Source organism: Lasioglossum baleicum, chromosome 3, assembly GCF_051020765.1.
Source record: "Lasioglossum baleicum chromosome 3, iyLasBale1, whole genome shotgun sequence".
In the NCBI taxonomy this organism is placed as follows: Eukaryota; Metazoa; Arthropoda; class Insecta; order Hymenoptera; family Halictidae; genus Lasioglossum; species Lasioglossum baleicum.
This window is the reverse complement of record NC_134931.1, coordinates 3,799,804-3,819,931: the sequence shown is the minus strand read 5'-3', so window position 1 is coordinate 3,819,931 and position 20,128 is coordinate 3,799,804. Positions and strand designations below refer to the sequence as shown.

Here is a 20,128-nt window from a genome sequence, read left to right as displayed (position 1 = left end):
CTTGAAGAAATCGTACTCGAAGTGATGAGGACATCCGACTCTGCATCTTTATAGATCCGAAGTGACGCAATTGCGCGGTCGAGTTTTCCGCGGAAGATAGAGATGCGAATTTTCAGTCTGGCTGCTCTCGCAACTGCCGTTTTAGCATACAATCGTGGGAGGTTCCGAGCGCAGGGCGGCTATGCTCCATTTTCCTTTGTCTCATCTTCCTTTCTTTCCGCGTTTTCTATCTCTTTTCCAACCGCCGGGATAATTAGCCGCGACCGTACACGCTTTTCCCGTTTCTTTCATCTTTTTTTTCCTCTGGTACTCGAGCGGATGAGCCATTTTCGCGCGAAATAACGAACTGGCGAATGCGCCTCGACGTACGCTGCTGCTAAAAATTTGTTCCGCACCTCTAGTTGACCAAATTTGGTTAAAAGTTAACCAACGTCATTGAAAAACGAGCTTCGATCATTTAATTTCTGTTCGAATTGGAGAAACCAGGCAGTTTCAATTAGAACAACGCAGAATGAATTGAATAATTAAAGTAGACAGTGTCTGCTGCTAAAAATTTGTTTCGCACCTCTAGTTGACAAAAATTTGGCTAAAAGTTAACCAATATCGTTGAAAAACGAGCTTCGATCATTTACTTTTCGTTCGAATTGGAGAAACCAGGCAGTTTAAATTAGAACAACGCAGAATGAATTGAATAATTAAAGTAAACAGTGTCTGCTGCTAAAAATTTGTTCCGCACCTCTAGTTGACCAAAATTTGGTTAAAAGTTAACCAATATCATTGAAAAAAAAGCTTCGATCATTTAATTTCTGTTCGAATTGGAAAAACCAGGCAGTCTCAATTAGAACACGCAGAATGAATTGAATAATTAAAGTAGACAGGCTGGTGCTAAAAATTTGTTGTTGAATGAATTGAATAATTAAAGTAGACAGAATAAATGTAAGAATTGAAGCTCTAGTGATAAAAATTGATCAAATGAAATCGACAGAATAAATTGAATGCAAGCTGTGGAAAAATTGTTTCTGGCAACAATCCTCTATTTGTTGAACACCCCAAGTGATTGTGCTCGGTCACGCTCTCTCGTTGCGCGAGCATCGTGAGACATTGTCAGAGTGTGGCTAGACTAATCAAAGACCGAGGAAAGTTCTTGTCGTGCCACGAGAAAAAGTGTTAAGCGATCCCCCGAGAGAAACAGTCTGGGAAAAGCTTTGTTCCTTTCCTTGGTACTCGGCTAATTGCAGAATTCTTTTACGTAGAGATTATTACTCGAGCTATGATACTGTTAGTAATATCGTGTCGTATCCTCAATTTTTCCGACTTCATCATTTCCGAATTCTTAGATTTACAAAATACATGTTTGAAATTTTCATTACAGGCACAGATCAAAAATTAAAAAATCCTGACCTTTACTTTTTCCTTTGCAATTGCGACCAATAATAATTTTTTAAAAATTGATCCTTCTAACGTCTCAATAAAACTCAAGCTGAAGGGTCGAATATTGAAAAAGTTATTCGTTTTTGAAAGGTGTACGAATAATTTGTACACCAGAGCTGGGGGAAATAGTATTTTAAATAGCAAATAATATATATATATATACATATATATTTTATTTGATGTAGTAACTTTTGAAAATAAAATAATTTATTTGAGAGAGGCAGTAATTTTTGGAAATTAGTATTTTATTTGAGGAATGTATTGAAAACACTTGTATTTTGTCTTTATTTTCAATTTCATTATAAATATTATTGCTGAAAATAATGGTTCGGATTCAGTACATTTATGAGTGTAAATCGTTTCTTCACCATAAGATAGACGTAAACCGCATATGTTTATGCGGTTTCTCAGAGTATTATAACAATGCAAAATGTAAAATATTTTATTTTGTTGTTTCAGATTGTTAAAATAGAAATATTTTATTTTCTGGATCAAATTGTTGAAATGGAAATATTTTATCTTAAGGTTCAGATTGTTATAATGGAAATATTTTATTTTCGAAATTGTATATCTTATTTAAAATACTATTTTCTTTAAGCAAAATAATATCTAAAATATTAAATTGTATTTGAAATATTTGTCTCGCCCAATAACGCCCACCTCTGTTATACACCATTTGTATGTGTGTTGCGAGTCGAAGATAGTATCGCCTTGAGTGAAATTTGTATTATCAAGCGAGCCTTCAGGAGAAAGTTCGCGCTCGAAGTAACGAATTTTTTCATCGTTACAGCTTCGGTCATTAAGTCGGCTTAATCCTTTCACTATTAACGAGATCTGTCTGAACGATTTCCGCGAGGAATTCAGTTTCTTCTAAGTTTGCCAATGGGAATGGTATGCAGACGTTTTCCGATGAAAAAAGTCTCGGCGAATAAACAAATCGCGTGAACACGGTTGTTGCGTATGCTTACGGTATTGTGGAACAACACTGTAACTAAAATGCCCTGGTCGGAATAATTAGCGTGCCGACATAGAAAAACTGTAATTCATTTTGATAGCCTTCTTTGAAATATATTTTTCGTAACCTGTTAGACACGGCAGATAATATTTCAAAGTGAACAGTAATTGTTCCGGGAACACTAAATTAGTAACGAACACTCATACTCGTCTTGACTTCCGCTTCTATTTTCCTCTAAGCGCAGCGTATTGTAATGTTTTCCAGCTATGTAATGGATTCGGCGAGTGGAAAATAAATTGATACTGAAATGTAATGTTAAACTTTTCGTATAGAACAAGTACAATATAAACAACACCAAAACCAAGCATCGTGCATAGTAAACTTTTCGTGTACGTAGATACGTATCTTTAATTGAATTCTAAAACAAAGATTAGTAGACAATATATATGAGCAAAAATTGAAATCTCGAATCGAGAGCAAAAATGCAACTTTCGTAGGGATCGACAAGTGGTTTGAAAGTCGGATTGTCGATTATTTGAGTCTTTCGACAAGCTTTTAAGACGACACAATGAGCGCGAAGTGTCAGGAAGCACTACGGGCGTTAATCCGATTCAAAGAGGTCAACGAAGCTAGAAGCCATTCGCATAAACTAGTCTCCAATAAGTTTGCTAACGTCTGATGCTACACCGAGGATCGAGGCATAGAACGAAATTCTTGCGAGGTCAGATTACGATCTGTTCATATTCTCACAGGTGAAAAACAAGAAACTGGCCCCGAATCACTGACATTTGGCTAGTGTTGTTCCGTTCTGACACATTTCTCACAACGCCGCGGCGTTTGCCGATCCGAAGCACGTTCGAGGTCACCTGAATTTTACGAGTACGCGTCTCGTTTCACGGAAAACGCGAAATTGGAGGTCAACCCGACGTTGTTGTAATGCAACAGGGAAGCGGAATCGTCATTGATCATTTGGACAGTCTCAATACTAAATAAACGTTTATCTAGTTACGTATATTTTATAATGAATGTAGATTCGTAGTTAAATAACGACATACAAGAACTGCTTTAAAAATGGATTGAGAACAAAGGTCCATTTAATCATGCACATACTATTGAAATCTCAATTTGTAATTTATATCAGACCTGTCCAACTTTTTCTTCGTCACGAACCACACGGTCCCCATCCATTGAGTCTATTCCCCCCGCTACTTACGATCGTCGACCGTGTCAAGTAGTGGGGGAGCGTCACTTCTCACTAGACAGCGGATCTTTATGCATTTATAAGAAAAATGAGTAGGTGTAATTTAAAACAGTAAAAACAGTAGAAGTATTTAAGAATTCTATTATATTATTTTCAACCTTTCATTCATATTGTCAAAGAAAATCAATTTCTGTTTCACTCCAGTTTGTTGTAATTCAGCTAAAACATTTTTATTTTGCATAAAGATATCCGCCGTCTACTTCTCACCTTCGCGGAATGAAGAAGTAGGGGAACCATTGATATATGCTTTAGAATATACCAAAATATACCTGCATGTACGACAAACCTGTTTTTGTGCGGACTTTTGTTATGCAATTTTTTTTTTGTGTAATTTGTTTTGTGCGATTTATTTATGGGTTATACATATGAATATCAGAAGACGTTGCCGTTATCAAAAAGTGTTCCTAAAAAAGTTGTTTGGCATGACGGGCTACATTACGTAGTATTAATTGTTTTCTTGTGGGCGAAGTGGTGGAGGACATTTCAAGGTCACCTTGATTCTTTTCAATGGAATGTCCTATTTTTTATATCATAGATCGATAGAGTATCAAATTCTGAGTATACAAAGTATATAACCTTCATATGTCCTGCTAACAGTTAATGAGATATTATCGAAATAATTTTCTTTCTTGTAAAATAGCTCTAAAATACCATTATTGTCGTACTATGACGTTAGTGTTTACTTACTTATGTAACGTCTTGGTACGCACACACACAACAGTAATGGTATTTTAGAGTTATTTAAATTGAAATATCTCCTGAACTACTAACTTTTCGACATACAATAGGTTAGTACTTTTTTATAACGAATGTCCAGCTGCATCGATTGATGTATTCAAAAATACCTCATTCCATTAAAAAAATGAAGGTGACCTTCATATCTCCAAAAAAATTACATGAAAAAAAAATTTTGTTGATATCTTACGAGCCCCATTTTACCATTCAATTTTGTTCTTCAGACATTTCGCGTATCTTTAAAAACAACAAAGATATTCGAGGTGGTCAAGTTAGCTGGGACACCCTCTATACATTTTGAAAATTTCTCCACGTTTATATTTTGACGAAATTTGCAGAATATGCTTGATTGACACGCAGATCTGCAAAATGTATTTTTTAAATTTTCAATATGGGCCCACATGAAAAAGTTGTAAAATACAACCTTTATTTTTCTTTCTACACTTCCGATCTATTGCAATTTTTGAAAAAATTTCTTTACACATCCTTTAGTAAACTAATTGCTCTAGCTTCCCGAAAAGGTTCAAATCGTATAGTACAATATTAAAAAAGCTATCGTCTTTTTTAGAGAGTCCGAATATCAATTCGGGTCACTGTACTAGAATATACCAGAATATATACTTGAATATGGTAGAACATACTAGAATATACAAGAATATACCAGAATATACGAGAATATAATAATAAAGTCGTTAGGGGGGAACATTGAAATATTATTATATTATTACTAAAATTATTAACGAAAGGAAGGAATGTTTCTTTGGCTCCTCCGTTTGACAGATTGATACAGTAAATTTGTATTTTTTGCATGAAGATGCGCAGTCTATTTCTAGGCACGTTTTTCAAGCGAGTTTTACTGTGCAATACAGAAGCTATGAAAAGAAGTTCGGCAACTCTTTCGATGGCGATGGTTTAAAAGCGATTCGGACCGTTTTCCACAAATTGTCGAGGTTTCGTGAACTACGAGGCGTGCAAAAAGGAAACGATTACAAGGATGAACGAGGGTAAGCGGAAAAGTTGGTAAATACACGGCTTGCTGAATTTCGAGCCCAAGGCTCCCGGGGCTCGCACATCGGAGCGGGCAGGGCCGTACAAATCGTCTATGCTTTTTGTCCGGTTAACTTATCTTACCGGAAATTACGGCTTTCAACGGAAGTCTTGCGGTCAGTCTAGTACGAAACGTTGCACAAGCTCTCCTTTCCTTAGAATTCCTCGTCTCGTTGTATCCTCGCTCGCAACCGTGATCGTCGGACAGGAATAGATCTTGAGAGAGTGTTCCTGGATCACAACGTTGTATAACATTTGAATCGGGAGAAAGGTCCTCATTAACACGTTCCGCGCCGAGCCGAACTCGTCATGAAGATTTCAAACAAAGTCTAACAAATATGAATGGCACGCGTTTCTTCTTAAATGAAATAAAATTTTATTCTCGCTTCTAATCAATATTTAAGCATTAACACAAATGTAGCCACACAAAAAATATAAATTTTATTCCGTAGGCTAAGTAAGTATAGAACACACGCGCATTGTTCGTATCTCTTTTGAAAGAGATAATGGCTTGAACAATATGTATAGTGTCGCCGTGCAGTATGTGCAACAGGTATCCATTTGCGCGAAACATTCGTGTTTCGACAATAACACGTTCGTTTAATTAGGGGACTGCATAATAACGAGGCAATGATGACGCGTGAACGTTTATCCGTACACGTGTTATCGTTCCGTTTAACAAAAGAGGAAAAACGATGTTCGCAAATACGCTCACCTTTATTTATTATCCAGGAGCATCGATTCATAAATAATCATTCGAATTATATCTAAGCGTAGCCATATTACAATGCACGCGGTGCCTCGCCTTATCTGGTTTTCATGAAAAAAATACCATCCGACGACAAATTAGAAAACGACATCGAGGAAGATTGCAAATGAGATTCAGCAAGATCAGTATTTTTTTTTGTGCTTTGTTTGCTACCTTTTTTACCGGGGACCGTAAGAAATGGCATTGACAGTTGGTAGCAGTTCAATCGGTAAATATTGTGCACTGGAACTGTAGCTTTCTATTTGTTTAGGTATGATTTTTGTCGAACCATCTTGATCACAATCTTCCAATTATCGTAATAAATAGACAACGGATCTTCATGCAAAAAATACAAATTTTCAACCTGAACTGAAACTTATTTTCTTTGTTGATATGTTGAATAGGTTGAAAATAATATAACAGTATTTTTAAATTCTTGTAATGTATTTACTGTTTTAAATTACACCTGCTCATTCTTGTCATAAATGCGTGTTGACCCCGACACGAGCACTTCGTTAAAAATCGGGTAGGAAGGGTTGGATCAGTCCGGTGGTGGGGAAAGTGTAAGTGGGCGAATTAAAACACTGGTTTACTCGGGGAAGCCGGGTTTCTGCGACTTCCAAGAATAACTTTTAATATTAATCTTTAAACTCGCGGTACAAATAAAAATTCGCGGCTATCGATTGTAAATCACGACACTCGCGGATCGGAGTCCTCGCGTAATACGTGGTCATCCCCACTATACTCTCATACTTGGAAGCTCGTTAGAAATCGTTCAAATTGAACGCGAACGGTAACAACAATAACCCGCGACGAGGCGGTAGAACATTGCTTTGAACTATTTACAACCGCGTGTCAAGCAATGCGTAAAATCCGCTGTCTAGTAATAAATAAAAATACATTATGCACCGTTATATTTGTCAAATATTCAAAAATATTAGAAAGTCCCTCGAATGTTTTTACTGTTTTATGCATCTCCTACATACACTCGTCTTTGGCACGAATGCATAAAATTCGCATACTTTATTGTCGCGTCCTTAGTCGACATCGTAATAATAGAAAATGATGAGAATAATGGTACATATTTTTATTACGCAAACAGTGGAAAAAACATGAAAAATCAACTCGGAGAAATAACGAACAAGTTGTCGTGTTTCATCTGAACGAAATAATCGAATGGAAAATCTGTGTCTCCTTAACTCGCGAGATGTAAGCATGTCAAAGAAATCTTATTGTTTTTGTTGTTCGTGATTTATACGGATATGTATGTAGGCATACGTGTGCCAGCGATACAGAAAATTACAAACAAATTGCGTTTCTTCGTGCTCGCAATAAAACTGTTTTATTGCCGCATTGCGACTACTTTTACGGAGGGGAATTGAAATCCACGCGATTTCGTGCAGTAATAATGGCCACCGTTGTAAAGCAAACATAAAATTGGTTGCTACTTTCGGCTTAATAGATGCTGGCGAAACATGTAATTCTCGCGTAACGCGTTAGAATAAAGACACGGTGAAAGTACAATTTAATGCATGGCTGATTGCAGACTGAAACAAAGATTACATTGTTCGCGGACTGCTCGAAAATTGGGTTCTGCGTCAATTCGTCCCAACAAATTAAACAACGTGGCACTCGAGGTAGCTTTAAAAAAACCAACAGAATTATCGTTCATATTTAATTTCGTAAACGTTTCCTCCCTTTCATCCATTTCGTCATTCGGAAAATCATTTCGTTTTCTCGAGGGAAAATGAAAGCCAGTTTTTGACCATTTATAGTAAGTTTTATGACATTTTACGTTTTTTATGACGTGTACAGAAAAACACAATTAAAACTGTTCGGCATCGTCACAAGTAACATTTCAATATCAAAATTTCACCCACTCATTTTTGCCACAAGTGTATAAAATCTGCAGTCTATTGATTAACGTCCATGAAGAAACTAAGGTTTCAGATCATCGAAATTTTCTGGCAAGCATTCCACTAAAAACAGCTCTCCTCAATCCAATATAATTGGGCATTTACACCGACAAGCTTCCGAACCGACCGCATAGTGGGCCAGATCGTATAAGTAGGAGGAAAAAAAAATATGTATATATATTTATTTTGTAAATAAATTACAGTAATTTGTCGATTTTTTGTTGTAGTGGATTGTATCAGTCCTAATTTTTGCAGATTAAGTACCATGTCGCTTCGAGTTATAACAGGTTCACGATCTACCAAAAAAATTATTTCTCATAAAATGGCAACTACAGGCCAGAAACTATTGAATTAATATCAAGTATAAGAATGTTACTATCGACTAAAAATAGTTTCGATCAGTAACATTTAGTAACTTAGGCTTCGCACTTTACAAAAGCTTGCAAGAAACGGACTGTCAAGATTTCCCGAAATATAAACAATAATCTGAACCACCAAATTGAGATAAATCTGTAGTTCTGTACTTAATTTCCATTGTTGAATTCATGTTATTATGAACATAAAAGTCTTTGCTAGATATTAACAACACACGATACTCAATATATCGCAGCGAACGTTCGAGAAACGTTAAACAACGCAACGCATTAGCCTTCGTAATTTGCCTTTGTCATTTGTTTTGTTGTTGATAATACTAATATCAGAGGTCACTTTACGACTCAGGGAAATGTATAATACATAAAATATTCACTAATACTTATATTTTTTTTATCTTCACTTTCGGACTTTTTTCTTCCTACTTATACGATCTGGCCCACTGTGCGGCGGTTCGTTTTTCAATTTTTGCCGTAATCATCGGGAAGTTCGTTTAAAATCAATTGCAAAATTTGTACCGAACAAACGGACAGACAGATAAGAAAGCGAGCTAATAAAAACGTAGTGAAAAATGGAAATGTGACCACGTGGAACACACGTGCGAGGTAAATACCTGTCCCGATTATAGTCACGTTTGTCTGACTACACCTTATCATCGGTGTGCCCGCAGCAATGGGCCATCGCAATAACGTTGTCGCCGAACGACGCAAAATCGAGAAGGACGCTCGAAAAAGTACATTATGCTTGTTTCGTCTTCTTGTTATACGGTCGCGTGTGCCTAGTGATAGCGAAGCCGTACGTAAAAGACCACTTCGCAGCTACGGATCTTCAGTGTCTCTCGCAGCTACTTGCTATAGACAACTATACTCCGAGCGTTTCCTCGCTGCGCGAATAAAAGTGTTGTTACCGCGACGGCTTCACCGAATTTCCGAATCGGATGATTCTCAGTGAAACATACATACATTAATTAAAAAGGAGATCTATAGTCGTGATTTACATTTCTCTGCTAATCGAGTTTTCCTAAATTGGAGTACCAGTTTGGAGATTTTCCAGTCTTTAGGTAGGTGTTTGAAAACAGTGTGAATTGAAATCAGTTTCATACGAAGAGAGAAGAATTTTTCTTGTTTTTTCACATTTTTTTCACGTGAATGGCCGGTTTCTCGGTTTTTGTTCTGCAATTACGGAAATTATAGTGATGCTTTCACTGGGAATGATTGTGCATATTTTCGTATCGGAGCACATACTATAATAAAAATCGCAGAAAATTACCTACAAAATTCTATGATGTCATTTTCATGAGTAGACAGCGGATTTTATGCATTTATGACACAAATCAGTGGGTGCAATTTGAAACAGTGAAAATATTAGAAGAATTTAAAAATACTGTTATATTATTTTCATCTTATTAAATATGTTCAGAAAGAAAATAAATTTCTATTTCGCTCCAGTTTGTTGCAATTCAGGTAAACATTTTTATTTTGCGTAAAGATCAGCTGTTTATTTATGAGGCAACACATGCAAGTCATTTTCAAATTTGAACGGTAGCGATCACATTATTATATTATTATTTATTTATTGATTTAAATCATATAAGGTTTATATGTATAGCATATACATTACAAATTATAAAATATATGATTATGTTACAATATATGGCTTAGTGTCTAACTTACAATTAGTTTACATTAGTTTTGCTAGGTTACAACTACCTCATTGAAATTAAATCTTAATTGAGCATATCTTAATGCAATCAAAAATCATTTTCAGCCCTCGTACTATTATATACAATAGAGTTTTATGCTTACATAAAACTGCACTTTTCAGAATGTGCAACGAAGTCATTCGAGCATGTTCTGTCATTTGCATTTTACGGCGTCAAAGTAATCAGCCGAACACAATCATCGACGTATAAATTAGTTGATAATTCTCTTTTTACATCCAATCTGGAAAATTCAAACGATTCGGTGCTTGATCTGTTGCTCCATCGGATTGGTTAGCAAAAAATCTTAATGACAACGATTACAGTGTATCATAGAAAATTGTTCTTTTCTTATACACGACGAACTACTTTTGGATAATTTCTTGTTAGGAAACTTGTTGCAGGTAATTATATGTTCCGTTCGAATGGAATGACATTATCGTCGCGGATGATTTTAATTAAGAGTGGTTATCCCCCATGTCGTTGATAAAACACTTAAACGACGATCAAGTTTGATATTCATAAAATAGGTATATGACATGAATATGCATGTCGATGCTATTGACGTACATGTTCGGCCATTAACAATCTTCCTTGTTTGATACTGTATGTTGCATTTGTTGCAAAACGTACGTGAACAATTTATCGTGGATTTATCGCGTTCGGGGAGACAGAGAAAATTTTAAAAATAGCGCCTCCGACCACGAAGCGCTTGAATCGTGAAGCAATAGCTACCTCCCACATCGATTTCTAGCAACGCCACCATGAAGTTTCCTCCTACTGCGGTATTAGACATACTTCGAGAAACGAAGTGGCTGGAGAGTCCGATAGAATCTAGAAATTCTTTAGGAAACGCGATTTTTTATTACAGCGCGCACTTACTGTGAAACAATTTCTTCTCTGTTGCAATCGAGTCGTCGGGACTGTATAAAACAAAAGAATGCTCACTCACCGGTTATTCCCCGAATTTTTCCTTTATTGTATATTTATTGTATATTAATATCCATTTTTTATATTTTTTATTTATGTATTGATTTAAACTTTATACCATATAAGGTTTATATAGCACGTACATGAAAAATTATACAATATATGATTATGGTACAAATATGGCTTGGTGGCTCACGTTAGTTTTGTTAGATTCCCACTATCTCATTGAAATTCGATTTTAATTGAGCATATCCATTTTGATCGATCTCCATTTTTGATATATTGAAATTCTGCTGTATAGGTTTTGCACTCCAATTTCGCCCATTAAGAATATTGAAAATTAATTGTTTATTTCAATACTCAATATTCAATATGATTCAATACATACATACAATGAGTGTAAAAAGTATTCGTACGCCCTTTAAAATAGAATAACTGTCTCATAATTGTACCAAACGAACCGATCTTTCATAATCACTTATGTTAGAAGCATTGGTTTATGAAATGATATGCAAAAAAGATTTTCCAAATAATTGTAATTTACAAGGTTACATGCAAAAATAGAAAAGGCACTTTTTAAAATATTTTTATTTGGGCCCTTAAAGAAAATTTAAAATATATGTTTTGTAGATCTATTTTAGTTATACACATGTTGAAAATCTCACCAAAATCGATTAACCAAGAGCTAGGAGTGGTTAAATGTGGTAAAACTCGTAGCTTGTCGCGACTTTTGGTCAGTTTGCTTAAAATCTACAGATTCTTATATCTTTCGATGCGTGTCGTTTTCCCTGCGTCAGCCGATCTCGATGAAATTTTCAGTATGTGTACAACTAACATATAGATCTATAAAATATATATTTTAAATTTTCATTAAGGACGCAAATAAAAGTTATAAAAAATGCCTTTTTTATTTTTGCATGTAACCTTGTAAATTATACAGTGAAATCTGTTTTCGTGCGGTCTCTTTTTATGCAATTTTTTTTATGCGGCATATGAATATCAGATCAGCAGGATATCTCGGAAGACGTTGTCGTTATCAAAAAAGTGTTCCTGCAAAAGTTGTTTGGTATGACGGACTACATTACGTAGTATTAATTGTTTTCTTGTGGCTGGAGTGGTGGAGGACATTCCAAGGTCACCTTGATTTTTTTTAATGGAATGTCCTATTTTTTATACCATAGATCTGTAGAGTATCAAATTCTGAGTATAATAGTGTTGACCTTCATATGTCCTAAACTGGAGTGCGAGTAACTGAAGGTTAAAAATACTTTACTTGTGAAAGGGTGAATTTGGAGTGTGCAAATCTAGCTTGCTCGGTCTTTTGCACGAAGACCTCCAGACCACGCCCAAAAATCCGCAAAATCCGGTCACCCTGCGCTCCGAAGTCTCCACTCGTCAGACACCTGACACGTCAGAGTCCCCATACAGTGATTCATCACGTGTCCCCAGAAATCACGTCTGATAATTACCGGGTGGATTAATTAACGATGTTACCCCGGCTTCGGTTTACATGCTCACAATGGTGATTCGCAGCTGGTCTAATCTGCTCGATCGTTTTCGTTCCAGGAACCGAGGAACCGTCGTTCGCAGCAGCAAGAAGTAGCGACGGGTGGTGGTCCCGGAAGGTATCTCCGGCTTTCCATGAGAAGAAGCTCCGCCGACCTTTCCTCGTACGTGAGAATAACGACAAGCGCCCGGCCTTGAGGTGCGGAGAAGAAGAAGCAGCCGGCAGAAGCAGCAGTAGACGAAGAAGAAGTCGAAGAAGAAGAAGAAGAAGAGTGGTCGTCGTGCAGAGAGGGAACACGGGGCACCGGGAGAGATTTATTCGAGTTTCACAACCTCTCTCGATCAGCAGCGACGGTCGTGACCTCGATAGAGCTCATCCACCTGGCTGTATAGCTCCGTTCGCCGTCGGGAAGCCGAAAAGGTCGAAGAACAGGTCTCTGAACAGTATCTGAGCCATCGTTGGTACCTGCCATTGGCTGCCAAGTGCCACCGGAAGTCGCGCGATGTAGTGGTCCCATGGTTTTTCGAGGAGATCGGGACTCTTGAGCGAGAACCAGACCGTTCGAGGAGGAAACGGAACTCGATTTTCGTGGCTGTGCGTTCAGCAACATGAAGACGATGGCCGACGAGGATCCTGTCGACGAACAAAACAACGCTGGGACGCAGAACGCCACAGCCAGCAAGGAGTTTGGTCAAAGGACACTGAGGTCCTTGAAGAAAGGCCTCGGCAGATTGTGGAGGAGGCACAGGGGTAACGCCTCCATCACCGAGTACGACCCCTGCTATAAGGTCGCTTATCTTGGGAACGTTCTCACTGGATGGGCCAAGGGTACGTGAATTGGTTTATCTGATTTTCTTTGTGTCTCGCGATGCGCTGCCGACCGGCTCGGTCATTAAGTTCCTGCTGCTTAAGCCAGCTAGCGCTAGGCTATCGTTCCTGCCTGGATCTCCTAATTGATGACATTCACTTTTCAAAGCGATCCTCTAGCGGTCTGTGCTCGCTTTTCCTGCTCCGACGACCAACGATCGCGTGAAAGCGTTACACAGGCTTGTTTTTCGCCGGCGCGGATAGCGAAACCGATCGTTTTAGAGGAACGGCCTAGGGAAATTATTATTCACAATTTGCCCGAAAAAAAACATCGAAGTTCTAATTTGTCCGTAATTATGAAACTGATATATTTCTTGTTCCGAGATATTTAAAGGAAAATATTAACACTAAATGTGACTCCGTATAATGTTGAAGTAACGAGCACTGTCTCGCGGTAAAAAGTTATTGTAAACATTACATCGAATTAATTTAGTGTAAAATAATGTGTGTAATAATTTTGACTTGGACCACTTTCATAATTGTGGGCACAAGTATCTTTGAAACTGATATCAACTCGTTAAATCCTTCTAACCAGCCCTCGCTTCATTAATTCGCGTTCAGGCTGAAGGACAAATACAAACTGATTTTTGAAGAAGACAAGCATAAACGAAACTCTAATCTTTAATTTATAGCTGAAACTCAGTTGTGTTTACGAAACACTTCATTTCTGTTGCTGAGTTCATCTATGGAATGTCTTTAAATGATGTTTCTATATTCTCTGTCTGACTTTATACCGCATCAGGATAATCGTTGAATCATCTTCTCTTTATTTAAATCGTTGGATATGAATAGTTCTTCTTTGACGCATTTGCAAGGAGTCACAACTCAATCGTTCAAATCAGAACATATTTATGTATATTTGCATCCAAACAAATTAATTAAGTTCTCTCTCTGTCCCAATAAAAAACGTTCTGCTATCGCGGAGTGTCTCTGTTTTGCTCGAATATTAATTCATGCAAAGGCAGATGCAAACGCTTTGTCGCCAGCCAATAATAACGTCGTTTAACGTGTCAATTACATCTTCGTTAGTTGATCATCTCGTCAAAGTCTCTTAAATCCAATCCTACTATTAAACACATCAGTAAAGTTTACGACTACCGGCAAGAAAGTTAGTTATTCATTCTTGTCGCATCCTGCGTTCAATGAAAGCCACGTTGAAAATTTCGCTGATCATCAAATTACGCGGTGTAGGAGACAAATAATAAATAGCTAGGCTCTTCGAAGGTGCTATCGAGATAATGAAGTGGTTAGCATCCTCTGATGCAGAATGCTAACAATTTTCTGTTAATTACCGCTGTTACCAACCGCTTTCCCACCCGTATCTGGTGTACGCAAATGTGTCTCGTGTTCCTTTTACGAATCCGCTCGAAGGAATTGTAGCCTTGTCTTCTTTCCAGCTTTAACGAGAGGATCTTGAATATTCGACAAGCCATTAAACGTCAATAACGATTCCCGAATAAATATTAATCGTAGGTTACTCAACTAAGCATATTGGCAGTGTAGCAGACGGAACGAAGGACACACATTTCTTTTCGTATCGCTAAACGATCTTGTAATTTGTTTGAGAAACCGGTATTCGGTCGTTTAACCCAGTTACAAAGACGGCATCCTGCGATAGCTAACAGTATTTTGATAATAGGTTTCTATCAATTATTGCTTCATTAATGCAGATTAGAATGTCTCCTTTCGAAATCGAACTGATGTTCGTTAATAAAATTATGCTAAAATTGACGTTCTTTTAATTCTTAAAATTTCAGTCGGTCGGTTCGAGACATTGCTTAACCCTTTGCACTCGGAGCTATTTTAACTGGAAAAAATTAAACATTTCTTCCGATGTAGAATATTTCCATTCCCTATGATTTTTGAAATTTGATGGATAACAATACCTAAATGTTTAGTAATTGACTGGATATCGATATATTAATAGTGCAAAAACAACATTTTGAATAATGGTACAACAATTTTTAGTGGTGCCTCAGAGGGGACAACCGAGTGCAAAGGTTTAATTTATTGCTTATTTATTCGATTGTGCAGAAGTTAATTCTGAAGTTCGTATCTTCGGAACAATTACATATGTGTTTATATTTTATTGTATTTATTAATCATGAATGCCATAGAATGCCATGGAAATTGAAAGGAGTTCTAATTATATTACAATAATAATAATAGTACACGCACAGTTCGACGAGTGTCATTTTAACGCAAACGCGACGACGAGGTTGATGCAAATCCTCTTCATCCGTTCTAACATGAACACCTTGTACAAACTTTACGTAGACCGAGAAAACATGTAGGAAAAGGCACACCATCATCGTTCACGATCAGTGTCACACGATCTTTAATGTATGCGGAACGATCGAGAATCTGTGAAATCTGTTTGCGTCGTTTCGTTTTACCGAGATCGCTATCACGACAAATTTGAACGGAAGAACGAAAGCGAACTCTTCTAGCAGTCGCGCAAGAGGATCATAATCAAATCCAGCAAGGAAAAATACCAGTTTTGATAATTAACAGAGAACACGATTCGGAGTGGTTCTGCGGTCGGCTGACGTTTCCTGGAGATTTTAATTACTACGTAGGACGAAGAAGTTCTTGGAGTGGCACGTGTAGGATATGTATACATATGTATACATAGACATAGTATACATTCACCTCGCAAAGTAAGCTAACGATCGTAATTTATCGGGGAATGAACGTAATTATGTTCGATAATAATGATACATGTTTCACCGATTTTTTCCCTTCTGATGTCGCATGCGAATAAAACTAAGACAACGAACCGCATAAACAAAACATGTATGCATGAAAATGAATTTTTCAAATCACTGACATTTGTTCAAACAGACTGCTCCTATCAAACGCGCGACGCTTAACGCTTTGCAATACTATTTATCTTGTGGTTATAGTGATCCGAACAAAAACATCCTGTAAATAGTGTCATAACGTGGGTCAACGTTATACCTTGTCAGCGTCCCCAATACACGATTACGAAAATGAGCTAATGGCCGTGTCGGATTATTTATAGTTTTCGCGGATCTTTTTCCAGGCCGGCCTTAGCCGTCACCGCTGAATGGAATCCGCGATTTCGGCTAGTTATATAGACGGTGACCTTGCTCTCCGGCCGGCCGGTTCTCTGCAAGAACTATCGCGCACTTCCGGTTGGTCATTCACGTATCCCATGGCCCGCTCTCGGAAAAACTTTAATTGCTGCTTCTCGGCACAGCGTAATTGCGGCGGCTTGATACGTTTTTCAATCTGTCTACTGTTTCATATATCACCTACTCACGTTCGTCATAAATAGACAGCGAATTTTATGCATTTACGGCAAAAATGTATAGGTGCAATTTGAAATGGTAAAAACATTGAAGAATTTAACCCTTCGCAATCGGAGCTATTTTAACGCGACAATTAAACATTTCTTCCGACCGAGAACATATCCTTTACCGTCATTTTTTAAATTTTATGGATATGAAATTGGTACAATACCTCATACAATGCCTAAATGTTTAGCAATTGATTAGACATCAACGTATTTAATACATCTGTACAATAGGGTTGCACCATGCAACCACAATCATGTGGAGGACATCCAGTTATGACCTCTGGTCATTCATCAGGCTTACAATCAAATGATTAATAAAGTTCCAATATATGCTAGTGCAGGATCTCAGGAAAAATGAGGGCACCACCGCCGCCGCGGGAATCAAACCCCGGCCTCACTGGTGGCAGCCGATCGACTAACGAGCTCACCCACGGATCAACATATTTAATAATTGAAGCAATATTTTGAATAACGGCACAGCAATTTTTGTGTGATCTTCTATAGTTTCTAGGGGTGTGCGAGAACCCGAAATATCGGGTCGGATCGCGAACACGAAATTCTTTCGGGATCGGGACGGGTACCCGAAAATTTCAAGATTCTCGAATTTATCGGGATTTCCGAAAATTCCGAGAACCCAGTAATCATTTCTATTTGTTTTAATGAGTACATTCACATGGTTTCGGATTTTTTATACTAGATGTTTTTGAAATTGAAAGAATGTTGTCCATCACGAATTCTTTTCAAGAGTGTCTTGTGTCATATTCTCGAAATTTTCGGGAACCCGATTCCTTCGGGACCCGACCTGACTCGACCTCTTCTCGACCAGGCTTGCCATATTCCGCGCGTGCCAGGCCCCTTACCGCTGCGCCTCTTGCCACGATACTACGCTGAGCTCGCCCCACTCTTCCCACTACACTGACGCGTACCGCGTGGAGCAAGCTAAGTTAACGGTACGCGTCAGTGTTAGTGGGAAGAGTGGGGCGGGCTCAGCGTAGTAGCGTGGCGAGAGGCGCAGCGGTAAGGGGCCTGGTACGCGCGGAATATGGCAAGCCTGTTCTCGACTCGTCCCGACCATCGGGTTGTCGCACACCCCTAATAATTTCCAACCTATCAAACATATTAAGAAAAAAAATGAATTTCCATTTCACTCCAGTTCCTTGCAATTCGGAAAAAATGGTGGAAAAAACTCTATTTTGCATACAGATACGTTTTTTTTTAAAAGACCTATTGAAGATTTGTGCTGATCTTAATATGATAGACTCTATCTCCAATAGGTCTTCCAAAAAAAAAACACGGATCTGTATGGAAAATAGAATTTTTTTCACCAGAATTGGAAGAAACTGGATTGAAATGGAAATTTATTGTGTTTGAATTATCTATCAATGATAAATAATTCAAACTTGTTCAAAGATCTCTTTTTTTGTTTTATGTCGCATCAACTGCTAATAGTCATTAATGACGGGACCTACAGTTTTTATTAAGGTGTGTTCCGAACCACCTTGGGCACCACACAGTTTTTAGATATGTATCAATGCAGAAGACTGCATTGGAAATGTTTCCAGAGGTGCCGGCGTGATTTGAACCCGCGACTACGGTTGTTCGTAATCGCGACCTCTATCCACTGAGCTATTTTTTTTTATAACGAGCGTTTATGGTGCCAATAAAATACATATTACATACATATATATATATATATGTATATATATATATATACAGGGGGGAACAATAAGCTTAAAACGCACAACAAGTATAACAGGTAATATAAATCTAGGGAACTAAACTAAAGGCCCGGAAGGCCGGGCACGCACGCTTTTACGGGGTAACATTTTTATTGCACTTATTTGGGGAGGGGATTACTTATACTAATGCGGATTTGCTTAAAAATCGAATAAATCGATTAGTACAGGAAGGCACGCGTGAAAACTGTACAAATGAACTTTGGCTTTTTTATTGCAGAAGGTTGGGAAATAATATCACAATTTTGTGTATTTACTACTATTTACTATACAGGGTATTTCACTTAACTTGACCACTTTGAATATCTTTGTTGTTTTTAAAGATACGTGAAATGTCTGAAGGACAAAGTTGAATGGTAATTAGCTTTTACTTACTAGTATTACGTCTTACAATTAGTACACACACACGACAGTAATGGTATTTTAGAGTTATTTAAATTGAAATATCTCCTGAACTACTAACTTTTCGACGTACATAGGTTAGTACCTTTTTATAACGAATGTCCAGCTGAATCGATTGATGATTTAAAAAAAAACATATCACTAAAAAAAATTACATAAAAACAAACATCTTTTTTGTATCGTACGAGCCCCGTTTTACCATTCAACTTCGTTCTTCAGACATTTCGCGTATCTTTAAAAACAACAAAGATATTCAAGGTGGTCAAGTTAGGTGAAATACCCTGTATGTGATTTGTTTCCTTTAACGGTAATCTGAGTCAGGTAAATAAAACTAACGCGGGTTGTTATTGCTATTGGTTCTTCACGGGTCTATGTATAGAAAGGATTATAATTAGTAGTTATAATTTATATACATATAAGCTTATAATACGGAGCCACGCCACGAGCAGCTAGTAAATCCAAAAAAACCGAATGACGCGTGAAAAGCAAATTATTCGAAAAATCGTGAAAACTGAAAGGAAAGGAACAACGTAACAAATCGAAAGAACGTGAACGCCTTGATCGCAACCAATTTAATCCATCAGGCTACCGATCCTGTAGCGTAACGGTTCTAACTCGTGTGATCGGATAATCGTGCTGGGACAAGAAGACATTTCCCTATTGTAGATCTTTCCCCGGGTGAAAGTATCGATCGCGCTTATCCGGTTGCGTTACGGTCGATTATCTGAATGATTTTCATCTCGTGTTCCCGTGTACAGGCAGCGGCAGCGGTGCGGCGCGGTCGATTTCGCGGGAAAACGAGTCACGATCGATCGGATCAGATCCGATCCGCGACTGACGACCTTCCATTATGGAAAACAGTAAATAGTCCGGTGGCCGGGGACAGGCAGGAATTAATTAATCACGGCGAAGTAGGCGGTTGCGAATAAACGTACCGTAATAATGGCGTTCCCGATGATTGAGGCCGACCCAGTCGGAGGCGAAGGTATGCAGAGAAAGTAGGAGCCCCCTCCGTATACGCCTATGTCCGGTCGTTGCACCGAGAGCAATACTTCTTTCTTTCGGATCTCTCCGTAACATTGGCCAGTGTGAATTTCAACCAGACGTTCGATCGATTCTTTTTTAAACAGTCTGCCACGGCCGTCGCGCCGCTGCGTTTCACTCGAATCACACGGTCCCACTGATCCTCTAACGATTTAC

At 38.0% G+C, this 20,128-nt stretch overlaps 1 protein-coding gene across 5 annotated transcripts in view; it reads left to right on the top strand.

Moving 5' to 3' along the window:
• Positions 1-20,128, top strand: part of LOC143207609 (uncharacterized) — a 101,917-nt gene that overhangs the window by 54,163 nt on the left and 27,626 nt on the right. For 4 of the 5 annotated variants that reach the window (XM_076421285.1, XM_076421286.1, XM_076421282.1 and 1 more), the window contains one exon: positions 12,661-13,429. In XM_076421285.1, the coding sequence (XP_076277400.1) occupies positions 13,210-13,429 (220 nt within the window). In that variant the 5' untranslated portion in view covers positions 12,661-13,209. Of the gene's footprint in view, positions 1-1,951; positions 9,526-12,660; positions 13,430-20,128 lie in introns of those variants that run through there. The other variant, XM_076421287.1, reaches the window with a different exon arrangement.